The 16,984-nt window shown below is 38.7% G+C and overlaps 3 protein-coding genes across 8 annotated transcripts; 1 reads left to right on the top strand and 2 right to left on the bottom strand.

Annotated features, from left to right (window-relative positions):
* Positions 1 to 2,174: 2,174 nt before the first annotated feature.
* On the bottom strand, positions 2,175 to 5,672 carry LOC116196910. 3 transcript variants are annotated; one of them, XM_031526855.1, is made up of 3 exons: positions 5,472 to 5,672; positions 5,113 to 5,348; positions 2,175 to 3,839 (listed from the first exon to the last, which is right to left on the bottom strand). In XM_031526855.1, exon 3 carries the CDS (start codon positions 3,749 to 3,751, stop codon positions 2,660 to 2,662), a length of 1,092 nt encoding a protein of 363 aa, XP_031382715.1. In that variant the 5' UTR covers positions 3,752 to 3,839; positions 5,113 to 5,348; positions 5,472 to 5,672; the 3' UTR covers positions 2,175 to 2,659. The 3 variants fall into 3 exon arrangements, with proteins under 3 accessions (XP_031382715.1, XP_031382714.1, XP_031382713.1); XM_031526854.1 differs by lacking the exons at positions 5,113 to 5,348; positions 5,472 to 5,672 and adding exons at positions 4,521 to 4,644; positions 4,731 to 5,087; XM_031526853.1 differs by lacking the exon at positions 5,113 to 5,348.
* A 4,804-nt stretch (positions 5,673 to 10,476) lies between these two features.
* Positions 10,477 to 12,422, bottom strand: LOC116196912 (auxin response factor 4-like). The gene is made up of 4 exons (XM_031526856.1): positions 11,557 to 12,422; positions 11,251 to 11,411; positions 11,005 to 11,092; positions 10,477 to 10,768 (listed from the first exon to the last, which is right to left on the bottom strand). Exons 1-4 carry the CDS (start codon positions 12,048 to 12,050, stop codon positions 10,708 to 10,710), a joined length of 804 nt encoding a protein of 267 aa, XP_031382716.1. The 5' UTR covers positions 12,051 to 12,422; the 3' UTR covers positions 10,477 to 10,707.
* Positions 12,423 to 12,742: 320 nt separating this feature from the next.
* Positions 12,743 to 15,219, top strand: LOC116194977 (uncharacterized protein At2g29880-like). 4 transcript variants are annotated; one of them, XM_031523915.1, is made up of 4 exons: positions 12,743 to 12,890; positions 12,974 to 13,200; positions 14,068 to 14,386; positions 14,481 to 15,219. In XM_031523915.1, the coding sequence occupies exons 3-4, from the start codon at positions 14,069 to 14,071 to the stop codon at positions 15,072 to 15,074; spliced, it is 912 nt and encodes a 303-aa protein (XP_031379775.1). In that variant the 5' UTR covers positions 12,743 to 12,890; positions 12,974 to 13,200; position 14,068; the 3' UTR covers positions 15,075 to 15,219. The 4 variants fall into 4 exon arrangements, with proteins under 4 accessions (XP_031379775.1, XP_031379778.1, XP_031379776.1 ...); XM_031523918.1 differs by having other exon boundaries at positions 14,059 to 14,386; XM_031523916.1 differs by having other exon boundaries at positions 14,037 to 14,386.
* Positions 15,220 to 16,984: the final 1,765 nt, after the last annotated feature.

The raw sequence follows: 16,984 nt of genomic DNA, 5'->3' as shown, positions 1-16,984 counted from the left end.
TAAACATAAATTTTTGTAATAAAAGTTTACACTCTAAAATATTTTAAATAGATGTTGCATTTGGGTTTTCTATTCTAGCAATTTTAAGTGTATAAATAAGTTAATCAATTCTAGTTTTATTATCTTATAAAAAATTATTCATATTAAAAAATTTGAAAATTTCCTAGACTGAATAAACATAAATTTTTGTAATAAAAGTTTACACTCTAAAATATTTTAAGTAGATGTTGCATTTGGGTTTTCTATTCTAGCAATTTTAAGTGTATATGATAATATTTATATATAACATTTATAATATATATGTCTATATAATTTTTTCATCTATAATGTAATTATAAAGAAATTTATATGTTTTTTTTTTGCATTTATCATTATAAAAAAATTACAACGTTAATAAATTTTTGGGTAAATTTGCATTAAAAATCATGAACTTTGCATGAAATTTTAAATCCACCATGAACTTCAACTTGTAGTACCAAAATGCATCAACTATTACTTAAACTAGTCTCTCGTCCAGTGCGTTGCACATGCATATTTAAATTTTTATTTATCAATATTTATTCTTATTAATTTCAAATTACAAATTTAAATTGAAATAATTTGAAGCAAAACTAACAAAATGACCATAGATACATATATACGCATATCAACAAAAGATCCACCATTTATTATAGTTAAATTTACATGTTCATTACTTTGCATATAAATATATGTACATGAGCAAAAGATTCACATGTTATTGGACACATTTTATGTAAGTATTCATTTGAGCCGAGCCCATTAGCCCAAAAGAAGAAGCAGAAGAAACTTAGGCCTACAAGATTTACATGTACAATATATATTTCAATTATTGATATAAGAAAATGATAATTATGACATTTTAGTTACATTTGTAGAATCTTAAATTAAGCTAGAGATGACAAATATTACAATTGTCGCAACATGTTTAACTGTTCGAGGGAGGGACAGAGCCAGAAATAATGTTCAAGGGGGCAAATTAAAAGTTTCTAAATATTAGTAGGACTTATAAGAAAATTTCGAGGCAAAAATCAAATAATTAAATAATTTAGGGGGGCATTGGTGTTTTATTTGGGGGCAAAAGTTAAGAGTTTTACAAATTTGTATGTGTAATCATTGGAAATTGAAAAAGTCAGGGGGCAATTGCCCTGTTACCTCGATTAGGGGGATGGTGGCCACTAGCGAGGCCCTACTGCAGGCCGCCTCCCCTCCTCTTCAATTTTGTTGTTTTTACTTTTCATTTTTAAAATTTTTCATAATGATTTTAACAATAAAAAATATAAGTGGGACCCACTCAATCAATCTCTGTTTGCCACATGACACTGTTAACCGCGATTAATTGCTACATAGGAGCCCTTAGCCATGTAGGCTTGCATATTAGAAAAGTGGACGGAAAAATGAACCGATAGTACATGTGAAATTTAAGTAATAGTTAATGTATTTTGGTGTTACAAGTTGAAGTTCGTGGTAGATTTGAAAGTTCATAATTTGAAAAAAACTAAAAGTAAATTTACCGTAACCTTATTTTTCATATGTTAATTTTAAGATCTTAATATATATATATATATATATATATTGTTAAAGATAGTAGAATAGGAACTTATCAAAAAAACAAATATTTCAATCATAATAATCGTCTCTTAAAAATATATCAATATAAATATGAATAGAATAAAAAAATTGCGAGACAAATCTGTGTATCGGATGTATAGTAGGCTAATATATAAGATAAAATGTCATTATATGAAAGGAACCCGATAGAAGTCGTTGTCAATGGACCTTTCCTTGGCGCCCTCACACACTTTTAGAAAAAAAAAATACAAAAGAAGGTTAATTATAAAAAAAAATTAGACTTTTGTTCATTTTTCTAGTACTGATACCACGTTCGAAATACACAAGTTATTGATTTGTTATGCATTTAATACAATTTCAATTATTTCGTAAATTTGATAAAATTAGCTGATGTGGCACTAAATGATGCCATATGGCACACCAAATCTGACAATGGAGAACCTTTTAGTCCTCTTTAATTCTCTCTTATATGACAATAGTGAACCCCCACCAGATTTCAGAGACCCGTATTTCAGTATTTGAAAGGAGGAGGATTCAGCAAAAAAAAAAAAAAAAAAAAGAGTATTTGAAAGGAGGAGTAGCCGTAAGGAAAATTGGTCTCAATCAATCAGTCATAAACAAGGAAATAGGACTATTCTTCGACTTTAAAACCACATGGTGTTGTTGCCCATCGAGGAAAAGAGGGAAAAAAAAGAAAAAGAAAATGGAGTCACATGGCTCGACTCAATGCGAGATGCTATTATATAAATGTCTCTGCTGCTAACCAAACTAATCAAGGCAGCAAATCTTGATTGAGTACAGGACTTCTTTGGCCTAACCCCATGTATCGATGTTCACTATGCTGCGGTACCAAAGGTCAAAGATTGAATCCTGCACAACGACCTTGCTGTCTGAAGTTCAATGCACCCAAGGGAAGAACCATGGGAACAGCATTTCCCCATCCGGAAATGTGCCGCTGGCGGGGGATTCAAGTCTGTAAAAAAATAATTCACTAGGAAAACCGGAGCAGTGACACTAATGCGTATCTACCTACTCACAATCAGGTGCATAGTCCCCAGAAAATCAGGCTTCACGCGGCACCTCGCATGCAGCCTCCAGGAAGAAGAAACCTGAACTTATCTGCATTCTCTATCAAATACGCGGGAAGATGAACTGCGGAAGCTGAACGAGGTATCGATCCCAGCTTCTTGATCAACTCCTGAAAGCTGTACTCCTCGGGAAACATATCAAACAGGTCGTCTCCCCGGCAGATAAGTCTCTGAATCCTCGAATAATCTAGAAAGTCTCTTCGTCTGACCCGGTCTGCATGGCTATACGCAGTCATCTTGAACACAAAGTCTTCTATTCGTCGGAAACAGAAGCTACAGTGCCATCCTGCATCCGAAAATATAAGATCTGTCTGGCGTGAATGCCGATAATAGGTATTGGGCTCATATATGTGGGCAGTGGATCGCCAGCTGCCATAATCTACAGGAAACTCGAACGAGTACATATAATGCCTCAGCTCAAGGTGCATCACAGGCGGAACCCCATCACACCACTGCAACAGTTTCACAGCATGTGGACTGGGAATCTCATCTGTGTCGGCCATTATTAAGAGATCACCATTAGAGATCCCTGCCCGACGAAGTAGTCCATTCATAGCCATCCGCTGTTCAGACTCGAGCTTAAATGGATCTTCTTGCATTCGGACATCAGCGATTCGGCCCGAAAAGACGCCATGGACAATCTTCTCTTCAGCAAAAGCAAACCGAGCACGGTTGGAAGCAAATGCAAGAGGTTTCCGCATGCCAGTGAAGGTGGTGTTGGCCTCGAGAATTACGAATTTAGTGACATATGGATCGAGTTCCCGCCACCTTATCTCTAGCATATCTAGCTCATTGCTGAAGATTATTGCGTCATAAACCGGGCGAGGTTTGGGGAGTATGGACCACTTGTGGAGGGTACAAAGGTGCTCCATTGACACGTTTTCTGCATAATAGTGAGGGATGCGCTGAAAAGGGGGAGGCGGATTGTCCCATAGTGGGCGGAAGAAGTACGTTATTTTCTGATAGTGAGTGAATATCCCAATCAGACATATAGGAACAAGGATCAGAAGAACGACGAAGAGGAGTTTAGGTGGCTTTCTTCTAGGCGTGAGGCGGACTGCTCGTGGGGCCATGGTCTGAGGGATTGCATAGGGAATATGATTGTGACATCTTCAGTGGAGTCGACTACTCATGCATCACAGCAACAGGCAATGTGACGCCCTGCACAGAATATTCCATTAGAAGCAAGAATTCACAACACATAACATAATTGCTCCACCAGTCGCCTATACCTACTCTCAGATCGATGTAATATCTAATTCCTAAATAGATGAGTTCTTTATCATTTTGAAATCTCGGATCTTGTCGAGTCCGAACTAAATGCAACAGTAGGATCACTCAAAGTGTGCGATCATATAAATCTCAAAGAGCTCGTTGAGATCACACATCTCAGCCTGACAAAAAGCACAAAGAATGAAGAAATGCTGAAGGTTATTTTCAACTATCTTCAACAAGTAGAAAGATGGTACAAAGCCAATGACCGTCACATTCAGGGGGAATGGAACAAATCAGAGAGAGAAATGTGCACTCTCATAAGCAGGACGCAGTTATTTCAGTTCAAGATGATAAATTCCTACTCATACCTTTCATGAATACCACCGCATGTTAAGATTTATTTCATATGTAGGACATCCTTCCATAAAAGAATGTGTATAATGACCTTGGTGTCATCAGCAATCAACATACATATTCAATAAGCTTCGCGGTCTATAAACCCAACTCTATACTCACAATCAACCATTCAGGGAGCTGCTGGATAAGAAGCCATTCCTATCATTTTTAACCACACCAACATATTTTTGCTCCTATCCTGCTCATACCTGAATATCTCAAAATACCTACCCACTGGAGTAATTGCCGTGTTACTGCATCACGTCGTAGCACCCAAAGGTTAATTTTTCTTGGTGCTGGGTTGTGCTCTGCAATATATGTACTCTATATATTTCTCTTCCCCTCTCTGTGTCACCTTTTGAAAAGGGTGGTGAGAGTGAGTACAATTTTGAGTAATTTGATTTCTGCAAGGTGCCAAATTAATTAATGATGGGCATCTACCTGACCTCCCCCCATCATTTCTCAAGTCAAAATCCACCCAAAATCGAAAAGGTTGGCTTCCACATGCGACAGCAGAAGAATAACAAATTACACACAGATCATATACTTCAAAGGCCAACAAAGAGCTTGAATGAGAAATTAATCCAGATAGGCATATATTTCAACCTGCAGAGGGAGACCACTCGGGAGCCGCGTAACCACGGATCCTTCAGAACGGACCCAAAAACCACAACGTGCAGAAGAAGAAGAAGAACCCGCCCAGTGAGCGATAGCAAAGCAAGCATCATTGGCAGGCAAGGTACTAATAAGCGTCCAGGAAAGAAGGTCAAACAGCATAGTTTTGGGAATTTTCAGAGCACAAAATCAAAGGGAGAGGCTTTACCAAAACTAAAAGCGGAGAATAATAATCAGAATCAGGGGGGAATCAATCAGCAGTGCCATGCTATCTCTCCTATGCGCGGTGTGGACTTAAGCCCGTTCGTTGACAAGAACAAGAACAAGCACAAGCACAAGCACAAGCACAAGCACAGGCACAGGCACAGGCAGGAAATCTTTACACAGAAGCCGAATCGGGAGAAACAAGCAGAAGCAGCAGCAGAAATTAATTTGGACAGAAAGCTACAAAAAAAAAAAAGAGAAAAAAGATGCATGAATAAATAAAATCAAAGGCGAATTATTTTACAGTTCGATTGATGAGAGGGAAGGAAAGAAGGAATTGAAGGAAGGAAGAGATGGCCGTACCGTTTGGATGGATGCGTGCAGGGCGGGGCGGGGCGGGGCAGGGCAGGGCAGGGCAGGTGGGGAAGGAGAGGAATATCGAAATCGAATCGAAGGAGCTTTTGGGGGGAGGTTGTTGGGGAGGGAACGGGGATTGACTTTCTTTCTTTCTTTCTTTCTTTCTTTCTTTCTCCTCCTCCGCCTGGCGAATATTCCGTAGGCAGTCGCAGATACATGAGTACATTCATATATATATATATATATATATATATATGTATATATATGCACATACAACCAACCATGTATGAATTCATATAGGTTATGTTGGAGTTTATAAATAAAAAAAAAAGGTAGGTTGGGAAATTTTTGGTCCATATTCAACCGCGTGTAAAATGTTTCGTACTTAGAAAATAAAATTTCATATTAAAAGAATAATAATTTGTACAAAATAATTGGTTAACTGATGCTTTATAAGAAATGTTATTACCAATTAGCAAACATTTAATATGTTATTGTATCTGTAGATTCCTTATCATATTGTATCATTATATATAAAACATCGGAATGAAACAGGTAAGTAGGGTCGAAGCCATGTCAAAAAAATTAGACAGAGAAGGGAGAGATTAGTAGAAAAGTGAGTGTTGGCTGTGGTGATCCCCCTACGTTTCAATTCGATTAGGCGGGGGTGGGGGGAGTTGACAATTTGATTGGGGGTGCGAAATAACCCATCGGCGAACGATCGAGATGAGAATGAGATTGAGATGAGAGGCGTTCGTTTGGACTTCAGCCATCAGAGTTGGGCTGTGGATGGATTCTTCGTAAGAGCGTTGACTTTGCAACTGTTGTACATATGTATTATTTTCCCTCGTCTTTTTGTCAGGGCATATCCGATCTGATCTGATCTGATCTCGCGGAGCAAACCAGCACAGCACAGCATTAGCGACAAAATACTAGGTGAGAGTCTGAGACTAACATACACCGTGGCTTACGAGTCTTCATTAAGTGCGTGTCAAAGTTATTTTGGGGAGCATTCGCTATTTATTTCTTCTACATTTTTTTCAACATTTGATTGAAACTAACACGTGTCGTCTTAGCATTTTAGTCTTACTTAGCTAATATTTTCTCAACATTAGGATGCATGGTAGTGAGTATGAGTGAGATTTGATAAGCTTCGTTTTGTCTGTCACCAGACCATACCAAATCAGACTCGAGTAGACTCTTTGTCCGAAATAGTCTTGTTTTTGTAACTATTTCCCGCAATAATCTTCCTGGCAAACTATTTCCCAGATTAGTCTTAGATAATCTTTCATTCGCTTCTGAAGTCCTTGAAACTTTTTCCATTATTTGATGTTACGTCCCTCTATAAAATCCATAAAATTGAAAATTGAAAAAACTTATATATAAGGAAAAAAAAAAAGAAAAAGAGACAAGGATAAAATTACAAGGGGAGAGGGCTGGTGGGGGGACATAGGATGGGGAATGCTGCTCTTTGACTTGTAAATCATGCTGAATCAAAAAAAAAAAATGCTCCAATTTGATTCGAGGTTTATAAATTCAATTTTAGATATAAAAAAATAAACATATTCGGCTTAATTAAATGCAATTGTTATGAATCAAACTGTAAATAAAACCAATTTTAGTGGATATTAGTATTTTTGTTGTTTTGTTTTTCAATTTTTTGAGTTGTTTCACTTATTTTATTTATTTTAGTAATTTTTCATTTTTAGAAAATCAATTTAAAGCGGTTTCATTCAGCGAACTGTTGATTAATCGAGTTGAACACAACAAATCATTAATCAAAGGAGGAGGTGCCTTTTCAAATTGCAATCTTGGAGTTCATGCAGATTAAGGGGAGTAACGTCCATCGAATTGGATAGTAGACCGCCATATTTCAATTTAATTTTCATATAGAAGACAGTTTATAGGGATGGCTTTCCTTCGATTCCACCCTTAATGTAGTAGGACATTATGAAGAATTTTTATTTAATAGTGATTGAAGGCTCTTCACATTTTGTAGGGATCAAGAGTAGGGGGAAGGAGTTGATCATATGGCGTGAGTGTCGACGTACGCATCACTTTGCCTTTGAGTCAGCTTCACGTGGAGCGAAGCTTTGCTTTTGTAGTGAACTTAAGTAGAGCCTTATTGATCCAAATAAAGTGTTGAGATATATGTGCATTTGATCTATTCTCCTCACCGAAGTTCCTGAATGGTCAGAATCATGTCAGAGTCGAGGATCTCCTGATATCTTAGTTGCCGAACATTGAGCTTTCTCTGCTTATAAGTCGGCTCTCTTGATCTCTGGAGATATTCTAGAGAGTCGGTGGTCGGAATGCACCATCTTCTATTTCGTAGTAATAGCCATTCTGATTCAACGGTAATTAGAGTTTCAAAGAACGTTGATTCAAGTCATGTCACCTGTAACCGTGTTCAGTCTGATAGTTCCCTTCCCCTCTCAATCCACTTTCCGTGGGGCTCCTTGATCTCTGCCTCTTTGATCCCTGTGTTGCTTGTCTTGAAGAGTCGTAGATGCACATTAGAACTGTAACCACAGTGGTTTTAATGGTCCCCCGTATGTAATGGTCGGCAGTCTCCATTTTCTCCCCATTGACGAGATTTCCTCGAGTGTCAAACACATTCCAACATTCACATATGGATTTCAAGTGGAGGAAATGTGGAAGAATCTTCTTCTACCTTTGGTGACATGGCGCCCCCATTCTTTCTTTAAAGTGGTGAGAACGAGATGATCTATCAATTTGAGTATTTGTACAAGGTGCCATTGATGGCATCTCCTGTCATTTCTCAACACACCTGAAAAATGCATACTTTGCTTCTACATGCACTGGTAGAAGAAAACGGATTGTGAATCATAAACAAGGCCAATAAGAAAGTGAATGAGAAAACCATGTGTAACATTCTACAAAGATAGATCGCTCAAAGCGAAAACCCCCAATTCGTCAGAATGGATCCAAAACCACAATGCAACATAGAAGACGAACCGGCAAATTGTGATTTTATTTTTATTTATTTTAGTAGTTTTTCATTTTTAGAAAATCAATTTAAAGCGGTTTTGTTCACCGAACTGTGTTTAATCGAGTTGAATACAACAAATCATTAATCACATTGTTTTTAGTTAAAAATCGCATTGAATTACAATTGTTTGAGGCTCAATAATTTTTTGTGAGATGCAATTTGGCTACGCGATTTAGTTGGATTTTTTTGGTTTTCTTGTACATTCCTTGGATCCCACCCAAGATCGACCACCACAACTTCGGATGGTGCAGATCAGAATAACCATTTCTTGTAATTTATATGACTGATTTTTTTCTCGTGAGTTGATTAAGATTTGAACTTATTACTCGAGCCGAATCGGACCTTTCTTCTCAATTTAACATGATTTTTCAAATATAAGAGAACTGACTAAATATATAGTAACTATTACTCATCCACTATGAATGTGAATGAGTAACAATCGATGAAAGTCCTTCTAAGTGGGAATTGGGTTGTCTCATAGAGGTCAATTTTCAACTTTTATGCATTTTAATTGAATGTTATATATCCTAGTGAATATGTCATATCGATTCAATATATATTATTACAAGAAAATATCAAGGGTATAATATTATGAAATAGAAATCCTAAAAACTAATAAATGGTACAGATAGTCTTACTGAATATCAAATTTGACACATCCACCCAATTTTTTTTAATTCTATGTATTTCTGAATTTTCAATTTATAAATATTTTAATGGGACCCAAAGTACAATAGTAAAATAGCTTCAGGGACTTTGCAAACAAATGAAAAATTGTATAATACTATTGTGAGAAATATTTTGTGGGGAAGATTATTAAGGGAAATAGTTTTAGAAACAAGACTATTTTGGGCATAGACTCACCAGAATATAACAAATTGCTGACGACTATATTATTATTACACATACAAACCACACATAACTACTACACACCTTTTACCTTTTGAATCTTCTTCCTCTTCTTCTTTTCTTTTGAAAATGCTCAGAGCAATTATCAGTATATTTCCATCAAATTTTTTAAACTACATATAAGATACCCAATGATTGGGACTGGGGACTACATTATAGCTAGGCAGCACATCATATTAATTAGATCGGGTTCGTAACTTCATTTTTATTACTAATAACATATTACAAGTAAGGTGTACGATAAACTATTGAATTATTGGCTGATCGATGAAGAATTCTGCAAAGTAAAGGTAATGGAGCATCAAATTCATGGCCTAATTAATCATTAATGTGATTCAAAATTCATCAGTTAGCTCCTTCCTAATTAATTGCTATAGTAATGATGATAATATTTTCAACCAAGGTTTCAATATATATATAAAACAATAAATTATGTATTATTAATATATTTTTGTTCCAATCTAGATCTGGTTGAGGAACCCAACGTCCATCAAGGTCAAAATAAAGGTGGCGGGTGGTGGACATGATCGATAAGTTGATTTTTTTTGGTGGTATATATATTCTTTTCTCCCAAAAAGAGCAAAAAAAAAAAATCCATTATCCCAAAAGAGAGAACGAGAGACATCATTTGCTCTATATAGTTTAATGTATTACATACATGAACGGTCCAAAGGATGGGAAGGGAAGGGGCATCCATTGTGGCCCATTGGTCTACTAAAGGCCCAATAAGCGACAGATAGAATCCACGTCTCTTAGACAAAACAACGCACATTTGTGCACATACCTATATCGATAATTTTTTTTTCGATTACAAAGAAAGTCCAAGACCTAAAATAATGAAAGAGAAATTTTATCGAACTTGTGACTTCTAGGTCAACAGGCGAGAGCGTGCGCTACTGCGTTACACTCTCTTTTGTTTTTTTATTTTTATTTTTTAATAAATGCATATAATTTTTTAATACGATATATACATTACAAGCCATTGCTGAGTGTAGCTAGGCCGTAATTCAGAAAAAAGTATACATTATATATATGTGTGTGTATGTATATAAGATTGATTGCACAACATATACGCCAAAGCAATATGCAATTGGCGGGGGAGGGGAATCGGGGGCCCTGAGATATGGGCAGGTCGGTTTGAAAGCTATAATAGCTTATGCATGCTAGGTTGGTTGGGTGCATGATATGTCCTACATTATAATAAGTACAACATATTTTTTTATTAAATTCACCAGTCTTCTCTGTAATAAAAAAAAAATACAACAGCAATTAAGAGGAATCTACTAGCTAGCATACCCTTTATAACTATTAACTCATTGACTAATTTAGGTCATGATATATCTTCAGTATTCTCAGGCGTTGCACGGATCCGGCGAAAGCCCTGCAAGACCAAATTAAAATTCCCAGTGGAAAGCGTGTTAGAAATCGCCTTCTTTGATGTTGCTAGCTGTACATATGGACCGTATAAAATGATCAAAACTCCCAATGGAAATCGCCTCTCTTAATTAAATCATGCGTGCAAATTAGTTAATTAAAGTGGTGGCATACTATATGATATGATATGCATTGCGATTAATTAAGGAGGCGGTTCAAAGGAAGGCCGGCCCCGGGGCGCACCTCCAAGTAATGGTATCGTGATCAGCGAGGAGCCAGTCGCCTTTGGCATCCTTGAAAGCGAGCTTGTAATCTTTCGATTCTTCTTGACCTATCCCCCGTATAGAAAAGCAAACGCAATTAAGCAACAAACAATTAAGAACGTGGGAAATTATATATATATATATGTATGTATGTATGTATGTATGTATATGACCACCACGCCATGCACCCAGGAAGGGAACGGAACTCATTTAAATATTAACTCACAGATTCCAAACATGTCCATCAAGGTGTGGCAGAGAGCGTGAAAGGAGGGGTGGAGGCTGAGATCGACCTTTCTCCCAATTCCAACTCCTTCCATCATCACCTTCACGTACTTTCGGGTGTTGGACTTGGACTCAGACGACTCGGAATCTTCGAGGGGTACCCTGCCCAACAATATATATATATTCGACAGTTTAAGAATAATGAAATCAGGCGGGCAATCGACAGCTTTTTGATTTTCTCAATCAAACATCTTATCTAGGAAATGAAACAGAGAGAGAAGATCAGGAGGTAGTACTATGTACGTACTTATGGGATTGGAAGCTGGAGGAGTCCAGCAGCAGCTCCTTCTCGAGATCAGGGAGCTGGAGGGTGAGCGTAGTACGGGGCACAGTAGCCGTGTGATGCTGCCCGTGGAGAGCGTGCAGATCACGAGGCTTATGAATATCGTAATGATGACGATGATCGCTCCTCGAGCTGCAAGGTGTAGGTGGTGTAGCAGCATGAGTGACAACGCCTTCATAAGTATGATCGGCATCACCGCCGTGAAAGGAGTGCTGGGGGTCATCATCATCATCATCATGAGCATGATGACAATTATAATGATATGCAGCCCAGCGATGGGGGTTGGGGTGGGCATAGTAGGTGCAGCAGTTGAGGTCGAAGCCGAGCTGTTGTCCGACGGTGCCTGTACTGGTAGCAACGTCAACAGCAGTAGTACTAGTAGTGCAGCAGCTGGTACTACTTGGAAGCTGAGGGAGTGGAAGAGGAAGACCTAGACCAAGTTGGAGCTCCATATACATTAATTTGTAGCTAAGCTTTAATTAGCTATTGGTAGTACGTAATTGTAATAATGAGTACACCCACACATACCGACCGACCGACTGACTGACTAAATTAACTACACAGTGAGAACAGAACAGGCGCAGCACTGAGCTAAGCAAGCTTAGCTGTTGAAGCATTACTACACTGGTTTGTCTGCCCACTCGAGTCCAAGTCCAATCCAGCAATATTTTCGTCCGCAAACACAGGAACAGGGTAGTAGTGGTGCGTGCGTAATAATAAGAAAGATGCCCAGAGTCTGTCTGCCTCTGTCTCTCTCTATATATGTGTGTGTATATAACCGTGTGTGAGTGTGAGTGTGAGTGTGAGTGTGATTGTTCGGGGAATGCCAGCAGATGGGTCGTCCCACACAATATAAATTATAAGGGTATTTGTATATATAGATTTGCGGGAAGGACAGATAGATCTCATCTGGTGGAGCAAATTCTAAGATTCCAAAACTCCCACTTATAAATATTCTGATTAGTTATTACTTATCTTTAATGAATAAATAATACTAAATAACGGTTTGTTTGGCAAATGAGCATGGGTTCAACTCAGCTCTGTTTAACTAGCAAAAAAACAAAATTGGCCGGCATGATTCAAAGCCGTGGGTCCCAGATCTGCTGGTTAGTTTGACTAGGGCATATATTATATGTTTTTTTTTCCAGATCTGTCGGTGTCAAGACAGAGAGACGTTGAAACTGAGTGAAGACGCTGCCGCTCCTCTTCATCCACTCATCCTTCCTGCATCGATCCCTTCTTCCTTCAGAGCTTTGTGCGCATCGGCCAAAATCGAAGAAATTTCTTTGTTCTCCTCGGTCGGAAACTCTCCGTTTACTGATTTGATTTTACAAATTTCACCGATTATTACGGACTTATGAACGCTGTTCTCTTCAAACAGGCTGTTCGTCCGTGATCTTGCCCCTGTGCATCTTTGGTGCGAAGAACAGTGAAAAGCACGACCTTTGCAGGAGATATTCGCGAAGGACGTCGTCTCAGTCACCGGCTGCCAGAGATTCCCGACTTTCGTCGCTGTCGGGGGCCCCTCCAATTCGCTGGACTCCATCACGGTTGGGGTTTAAAAAGCCCAGGAAGTTGTTGTTTTGGAGAGGCATCGACAGCTCAGAGGTAATTCTTCTGATCTCTATCTCGATTATTGATTTCTGATTGCAAGAGTTGATGGAATTTCGTCGGTGATATGCATGTTATCGCCTTCGGTTTAATAGCCCCCATTGCCTTCTCCCTTTCCTGCTCTGCAGAATTTATACTTGCAGTTCTGATTACAGAATTGAAGCAGTGGATCATTTTATATATATCAGAGGATTTAATTAACTTTCCTTGCGAAATATATGTCTAGATAAAAACCAATCTTAGGTTGTTATATGCAATATCAGTTGAACTTCTTTTTCCTCCTTCCCCTCGATTAATCCAATAGTTTTTCTATTCTCCTGTACACTTTACTAAAATGGTTCCATGCTGAGGCATAATTTGTTAAATTAATGCATTTACTGATATATAAGATTGTTGAGTTAATCGGAACTCTGCTCTGTTTAATTGATAGTAGAGCAAATTTTATTGCTGTTTGATTAGCAAGACCTCCTTGTTCATCTGGTGCCCTTGCCCTGTTACCGTAATGTCGCCTACCTGTGTGGGGGTTCATAGATCTGTTTTGATTTCTGATTGAATGAGCCTTGTTTGAAGCTGATTTCTGGTTGAACTCTGCTCTGTTTAATATGGTCAGTTAGAGCCTGTTTGAAATGTGGTTGCGCTACTATGCGTTCAACCCATGCTGGTCTGGTTCAGACCATTTTTGTTTGGTTTCAAGGTTGCCATCTTACTGTGCTTTCTGTCATAACTGGAAGATGCATGTTATTTGCATTTCAAGAAGGAAAAGACTGACTAAGTTTGGTGTTGCATACTGTTATTTATTGCAACTGATAGATCATTGTTAGGTGCATTGTTAGATAATTGTTATTCTGGACCAAGTGCATGCAGTATGGCTCCTAAAGGCGAAAATATCATCATCGATTGGAGTGATGAAATGGAGTTCGCTTTCATAAACATAATGCTCGAGAAGCTGAGAAGATCACACAGTACAACATGGAAGAAAACTACTTGGAAAGAGATTACAGCTGAGATGGTAAATCTATTTCCAGAACAACAGCTGTGTTTGCAGAAGGTAAAGGACAAGCATCAGAGAATGAAGACCAATTTCACCCGATTCTCTGAAATAGTTAGGCATACAGGCGTTGGATGGGATGCAGAGACAAACACCATCACAGCCGACCAAGATGTTTGGGATATGTTTGCAAAGGTACATTACCATAAATTGTTTGTTTGGCTTCTAAGGTTGTTCTCAATGAATTGTCACTGATCTTTTTTGCGTCATGTCGTACTTCATTGTATAGAAGAACAGGGCATACAAGGCATTTCGGAGCAAGGGCTGCAACCACTACGATTTGCAGAAGCAACTCTTTAGTTCTTCAGTGGCTACCGGTGCTCTGCGCATCTCCTCGACCGATCCACCTCCAACGTTAGAAGAAGAACGCCGATTAAATGAGGATTTCTTATCTAGGGGGAAGGGGAAGGGGAAACAACAAGTCGACCTCGAAGAAGGCTCCGATGACAGTGACGACCTCGTCCAAATTCAGGCAGAGCCCATGATAACCGAGTCTCGACGTAGAGCGCCGAAAAAACGTCTAAGCAAGAGTTCACAAATGCAGGAATGCATGGACCTGTTCAGGGAGAGTTACACGAAGCCGCAGCCGCAGAACACCCCACCGTCGGCAAAGAGAAGCAAGTCGGTAACGAGCCCTGAGAAACCTGAGAAGAATAGCATCGAGGAAGCCCTGGAGGAGTTGGCAAAATTGAAATCGAGAATCCCTCACTCCCTGTATGTGAAAGCCGCCAACGCCCTCCTTGATCCGGGAGCACGGAGGCTTTTCATGTGGTTCAAGGAAGACGACCGACAGGAATGGATAATGCAGCTTCCTCATTCTTGAAGAATCTGTGAACCCATTTTAATTTTTATTTGGCTATCTGACTATGGTTTTTTTTTTAAATGACTGAACTCTTGTTTGTTTTGTGTGTTTTGTTTTGTTGATGACTTTCTGTTTGCAATGCAATGATTATGATTAATGAGTTTCACTGTTAACTAAGTGTTCGTGATCTTATGTCCACACCGACAGGTGATCATTTGTCAAACAGCATGTCTCGTAATGCATCGTCGTCTTCGGGCAATGCCAATAACTCTAGTAACGACGATCCTGACAGTAGGCGATGGACGTTCTTCTACTTGATGATGCAATATGATCAGCTCGATGATCCCGTTCCACGTAACATGCATTGTAGAAATTCAGCACTTCAAGGAAGACAGTACATTGTTGAACTACTGGGGAGTGATGTTCGGTACTTCGAAAGTTTCAGAATGGAACCTTACGTGTTTAGAAATCTATGCGACACACTTCGATTGCGGTGTGGCATCACAGATACCAGTAGAGGTATCACAGTGGAAGAGCAAGTCGGTATGTTCTTGTTAGTTATTTCACACAGTATGCGATTTTCAATGGTGGCAGAAAGGTTCCAACACTCGAAGGAGACGGTGTCACGATTTATCAAAAAAATTGCACGCGGAATACAACAATTATGACAAGATTTTATAACACCACGGAACGTTTCTGTCCAGCCGGAAATTGAAAATGATGAAAGGTGGCGTTTCTTTAGGGTATGTTTTCTGCTAATTTCATACTATAGAAAACTGTTTTCGGCATACTATGTTCGTTACATATAATTATGCGTTTGTCATGCAGCATTGTATTGGAGCTATCGATGGAACCCATGTCGCTGCATGCGTGCCACAGGCGAACAGAGTACCTTATCGCGATCGAAATGCCGAGATATCTCAAAATGTATTGGCTGCTTGTTCACACGACATGATGTTTACATACGTGATGACGGGTTGGGAGGGTTCCGCACACGATTCACGAATATTTTCCGAAGCTGCATCAATGGAAGGTTTTCCAGCACCGCGTGGTCGTGAGTATTTGCTTATACATGCAACGATTTTCTATGAAATTGCAGCTCTAATTTAATTAACTCTAATTTTCCTTATGTTCTTTGCAGAACAATATTATGTTGTTGATGCAGGATTTCCAAATATACCAGGATATTTGGCCCCGTACAAAGGGGAACGGTACCACCGGAGTGATTTTCCTCGACAAAATCCGCCAACAACGGAAAAAGAGCTATTTAATCAGCGGCATGCGTCAGTGCGTAATGTAATCGAACGTTGCTTCGGTATTTTGAAAAAGAGATTCGCCATACTAACTTTAATGACGAACTTCATACCGTATACACAAGGACAACTTGTCCTTGCATGTTTTGTTTTGCATAATTTTATTCGTCGTAATAATTACCACGACAGATTATTTCTAGAGTACGGCGATGCGTGGATGGATTACGATGAATTTCGCAATCCTCCACTACAAGAAGGAAATAGAGTGGATATAGATATGAGTAGAGTCGAAATGAACGCTGTACGCGATCGTATCGCTAATCGGTTATGGCGTACAGAGAGAGAAATGCGATGACATGCACTTACATATTGTATTAGGAGTTGTCTTATTCATTGAATGAAAAATATGAATGTATGTAAATGCGTTTGTACATTTTTTTAACGTGCTTACTTCAATCTGTCAAATGTGCGAAAGTGTTTACTTGATTTGAAAAGTGACGACATTTTCATGTAACAAAATGCAAGAAAGCTGAAAAAGTAAAGGAAAAAATTTTGAACCTGAAAAAATCTTAAAGGCAATTTTTGAATAAAGAGAAGCAAGTCAGAAGGATAGAGAACAGACATGGAGCTCAGCAAAAAAATCAACCGCAGTGTTGACCGGAGGCGACAAGTGCTGCA

This window comes from Punica granatum, chromosome 2 (assembly GCF_007655135.1).
Source record: "Punica granatum isolate Tunisia-2019 chromosome 2, ASM765513v2, whole genome shotgun sequence".
In the NCBI taxonomy this organism is placed as follows: domain Eukaryota; kingdom Viridiplantae; phylum Streptophyta; class Magnoliopsida; order Myrtales; family Lythraceae; genus Punica; species Punica granatum.
Note: the sequence above shows the minus strand (reverse complement) of the source record. Positions and strands in the feature narration are given on the sequence as shown.

What these genes read in the sequence shown, in the direction of transcription:
- LOC116194977 (XM_031523915.1), top strand. Translation starts at nt 14,069, where the DNA reads ATGGCTCCTAAAGGCGAAAATATCATCATCGATTGGAGTGATGAAATG. An exon ending in TTTGGGATATGTTTGCAAAG is followed by an intron (nt 14,387 to 14,480) that starts GTACATTACCAT and finishes TTCATTGTATAG; the next exon opens with AAGAACAGGGCATACAAGGC.
- LOC116196912 (XM_031526856.1), bottom strand. Translation starts at nt 12,050, where the DNA reads ATGTATATGGAGCTCCAACTTGGTCTAGGTCTTCCTCTTCCACTCCCT. An exon ending in GATGGACATGTTTGGAATCT is followed by an intron (nt 11,093 to 11,250) that starts GTGAGTTAATAT and finishes TACGGGGGATAG; the next exon opens with GTCAAGAAGAATCGAAAGAT. An exon ending in CACGATACCATTACTTGGAG is followed by an intron (nt 10,769 to 11,004) that starts GTGCGCCCCGGG and finishes TTGGTCTTGCAG; the next exon opens with GGCTTTCGCCGGATCCGTGC.
- LOC116196910 (XM_031526855.1), bottom strand. Translation starts at nt 3,751, where the DNA reads ATGGCCCCACGAGCAGTCCGCCTCACGCCTAGAAGAAAGCCACCTAAA.